This window comes from Arachis stenosperma, chromosome 9 (genome assembly GCF_014773155.1).
Source record: "Arachis stenosperma cultivar V10309 chromosome 9, arast.V10309.gnm1.PFL2, whole genome shotgun sequence".
NCBI classification, from domain to species: Eukaryota; Viridiplantae; Streptophyta; class Magnoliopsida; order Fabales; family Fabaceae; genus Arachis; species Arachis stenosperma.
In genome coordinates this window covers 137,090,387-137,094,910 of record NC_080385.1, presented here as the reverse complement: position 1 = coordinate 137,094,910, position 4,524 = coordinate 137,090,387, and the positions used below count along the sequence as shown (strand labels likewise).

Here is a 4,524-nt window from a genome sequence, read left to right as displayed (position 1 = left end):
TATTACCTATGTAAGAAGTTGAGTCTTTGTCTAGAAAGATGCCCTAAACGGAGATGCCATAACTTAGAAGATGTTGTGTGTTGATGGTGTGTTGAATTTATTGAATGTAACAGTATGGTGGTGTTATTGGTGGTGTTAAAGGCTTTTTCAAGAATGTACAATCCTTCTTTTAATTTATCCAACCCAATCATCTTCAATGTGTTCGATTTCTGTAGAAGACATGAATATTGAGAAAAAGTAAGATCACAATGAAGCATAGAGGTAATTTTTGAAACAGAAATTAAATTGAAGTGAAATATTGACAAAGACAAGATATCGTTTAAAAATAAAGATGTTAAAAATTTAACAACACCTTTATATTGTGCAATGACTTGTGAACCATTCGATATATGAACAATAATAGGTTTAATTTTTGTGTAAAAAATAAAATTTAAAAGATTTGAAATTATATGATCTGTAGCACTAGAATCAATTATCCAAGTACTAGAAAAATTAGAGGATGATATAATATCATTTAAAATAAAAAATGTATAGGAAGAACAAAGTAAATGAATACCCAAACATGGGCTAGGAAGTAGCTCAGTTTGAGAGGAAGTGGAGCTCTTCTCATCCTTATTTTCTGAAGCATGGGTCTCAGTCCGTTTTAACGCAAAAGAGTGTTATGTTGGAAGGGGGTCAATCTCATTACTGACTGCTCTTGGGTTGTCTTCAACACATCCCCTCCCCTCTGAATTAGGGCATTCGGCGGCTGGGACAGAGAGGACTGGAAGGAGGCAACGGTGCTGTGCACAGAAGAGGGAGCCCTTTCTCCGGAGATGCGTGGCTGTCCTAGGAATCACAGATGACCTCAGGGATAACCGTGCTTTTCATAGCAAACATCTATGGTGTGACCCCATTTTTCACAGAACGTGCAAAGCTTGGAAGGAGGAGCACCACGTCCGGCGCTAGCGGAACCAGAGCCTCGTCCGTGGCCATAGGAGACGCATCGGGTGTCCAATGCAGTGGCGAGAATCTGCTGCTCATCCAGAATACTAGACCCGATTTGGATCTGGCACTCATGTTGAATTACCATTGCAAATACTTTAGTCACACGAGGCAGAGGATCCATGAGAAGTAACTGTGAACGAATGACTGCATACCGTTCATCCAAGCCCTTCAAAAATATGATGATGAAGTCTTGGTTTCGATGAGTTTTAGCTGAACAAGTGCAGATAGGAAGCAGTCTAGAGTTTTCAAGTTACTCCCAGAGGATTTTCTGAGAAGTATAGAAGTCAGTGTTGGTAAGTGTACCTTGTTTTAGGCTGTAAATTTTTTCTTGTAATACTACTATGCGTAAGAGATCTGAATAAAAAAATCGTTCTTTAAGATCAACCCAAACAGAAGTAGCAGTATTAAGATATATCACACTCTGAGTGATGGATGGTTTTTAATAGAAAATGGTTATTGCAATATAATTTATTTGAGATATTTTTTTATCAAAAACAAAATATTTTTATTAAGTTTTAAATATATTTAAATACATCTTTTAAAAAAATATTTTTATTAAAAAAATAAATTATTTATTTTCCAAAAAATTAACATTATTTTACTTTTAAAAAATAAACAAAAAAATTTTAATATTTAAATTTTTTTTTCAAAAAATTTATCTAAATATAAATTAATTATTTTCTATTAAAAATTTTTTTTAAAAAATAAAAATAAATTTATTTTAAAAACTAATCCAAACTAATTCTAAATTCCTTTACTTTTATTATTTTTATTTAAAAAGTGGGTCCATATTTTTGTAGTATCTAACTAAACCGTTCATTATTTAAATCCATTGATTATTATTGGTACTAATATTTTAAGACGGCTACGTGTGCATCACTTATTGGGTTTCACCCCATATCCGCATTTGTAATTCTTACCGTATTCGCTTTTGTGGCGGCTTTTACAGTTTTACAGTGGTCCCAAAATGGATATTTATATATATAAGAGGATTAAGCAATAAGAGGGACCAACTTCAAAAAGCAGAGAGCTACCACACTCTCTATCACTCTGTTTCCTCTGTTTCCCCTGCTTCACAACACTCTCAACAACAATCAATGGATTCCACTTCTCACTTCTTCAACTCTCCCACCTCCGATAACTCCTCCTCCTCCTCTTTCGGCTCCTTTAGCAACTCCTCAGAGTCATTCTCATGGAATGGGTACCTTCCATTCAACGAGAACGACCCTGAAGAGATGCTCCTCTATGGCATGATTGCCACCGCCGACACCCCTCGCCAGGGTCCCCTAGAGAGGGTAAAGGAGGAGGAGGTTAGCTCCGAGGAAAATGGTGGCGATTGTGCCGCAACAGAAAGGAAGGAGAAGTCGTACAGAGGTGTCAGGAGAAGACCGTGGGGAAAGTTTGCGGCCGAGATAAGAGACTCAACTCGGCACGGCATAAGGGTGTGGTTGGGGACATTCGACAGTGCGGAAGCAGCGGCTATGGCTTATGATCAAGCCGCTTTTTCGATGAGGGGAACGGCGGCGATCCTTAATTTCCCGGTGGAGACGGTGAAGCAGTCGCTTAGGGAGATGAACTATGGTGGTGATGGAGAAGAAGGGTGCTCTCCTGTTGTAGCCTTGAAGAGGAAGCACTCATTGAGGAGGAAAATTGGTATTAAGAAGAACAACAATGTTAAGGACAGGGACAATGTTGACGATAATCTTAGGTTAGATAATGCAGTGGTGTTTGAGGATCTTGGTGCTGATTACTTGGAACAATTGTTGATGTCGTCTGATCAGATTCCTAATCCTTGGTGAAGAAATCATCAATTGGAATTTTGATTTAAAAATTCAATCCAAAATCTTCAAGGCTAGCTCTGCATGTTAGTGTTAATTATTTTAATTACTTTTGTTCTTTTGTTCTTGTATTTTATTTTTTCAAACTTTTTTTTAATATGGCAAAAATAGGTTTGTCATCATGTTTGAATGATCAAAATTTGGATCTTTCTTCCCTACCCCTCTTTGTTTTTTAATTAAAATTTTGCTGTAAAGCCTAAAAGATAAGGAATGCAGTTATGTATCTATATATGTGGGGCTAAATATAATTATTAATTAATTAGTGTCCAAAATGAATTTGAGGGTGACTATCATTTTAGCGTTATCATAAGATTATTTGTATATGTATAAGTCAACATGCATGGTCGAGTTTTGCACGGAGAGAGGCACGCGTGTGCGCACACAAACAAAGGCTTTCTTAACCATTTTGCCAACCTTCTTTTTCCTTGTATTTGACAGTCTTAGAAAAAGGTTTTCCGAGTTTGGCAAACAGATTTTCAGGCACAAACAAACACAATAGATATCGTATTTAAACAAATGTTTAACAATCTAATAATAGTCGATACTTTTTCAAGTATTACTAATAGCACATGCAAATCTCAAATAGCAAGTATTATATTGTAAAATTTTGATATAGGGAATGTAAAATATAACAACTCGTGTATGTATATTTTTGTTAATTTATGTGCGAATTCTATATCATATCGGTGTAAATTATATTGATTCATATTATATAAATATAAAAATTTATAAAACTTAAAAAATTTAACATATTAGTTAAGTGTTGATTGAAAGCTATATTTGACTATCTAGACTTTGACTAATAAAGCAAATATAGTCCAATTATTTAAGGCAACAGTAGTTTCTGTGATTTGTAACGTGGTGCATGAGATGGCATGCTTCTTTTGGTGTTAAAAAAAATGAGAAAATGAAAAATATTGAATATAGATGCCTTTACAGTGTTAAATGAGAAAATGATGATAAACATATTTGTCATCAAAATCTTATCAAACTTGCTATGTCCAAAACAAACAAGTGGCATTCTATTTTGCCACCTTATTAAGCTAAATTTGTCTCTTTCTCTTGTGACCACAAATTAAACATAGACCGTGATGGGATATATATTGATGAGCTATAAGGTTCGAAGTATCAAACTTTACTTGCTCAATAGGGAATTAATTAAAAAAACAAGAATCCAAAATTTTAAAGAGAAGAGTTATTAATTTTTAGTAGCAATATTTTTATGTCAAAAACTAAATAAGTCAAATAATGGAAAGGAAAGGGGAAGGAAGGTGCCTAGGTAAGTTGGTGGGATTTCTAGAATTTTATGAGAAACTGTTAGAAATTATAGAATCTGTATACTCTTCAACTGTTCAGTCCAACTTTGAAGCAATAGAAGCTTCTTCCAGAACTCATTATTTTGGTCTAATTGAACTGGTTGGACGCTTAGACCAACTTCTCCAATTTTATGACTTATCTCAAATATTATATTATCTTTTTTTTTATAGTTTTATCACGTGTGCATTTGCTTTTTTTTTTTTATGCGTGCATTTATTTTTCCTTATTTGTATTGTTAGTTTATCATGTAGCAAATCTTCAACAAGTCATACTCATCATTTAATTTTAATTTCCTATAATTTAATACCCATACTGCAAAAATTAACTATATATTTAACAATAAGGAGATGTTATCCACTCAATATGATTCTCATACTTTATA

At 34.0% G+C, this 4,524-nt stretch overlaps 1 protein-coding gene across 1 annotated transcript; it reads left to right on the top strand.

Moving 5' to 3' along the window:
• Positions 1–1,981: 1,981 nt before the first annotated feature.
• Positions 1,982–3,101, top strand: LOC130947719 (ethylene-response factor C3-like). Its single transcript, XM_057876423.1, has one exon. It carries the CDS (start codon positions 2,085–2,087, stop codon positions 2,784–2,786), a length of 702 nt encoding a protein of 233 aa, XP_057732406.1. The 5' UTR covers positions 1,982–2,084; the 3' UTR covers positions 2,787–3,101.
• Positions 3,102–4,524: the final 1,423 nt, after the last annotated feature.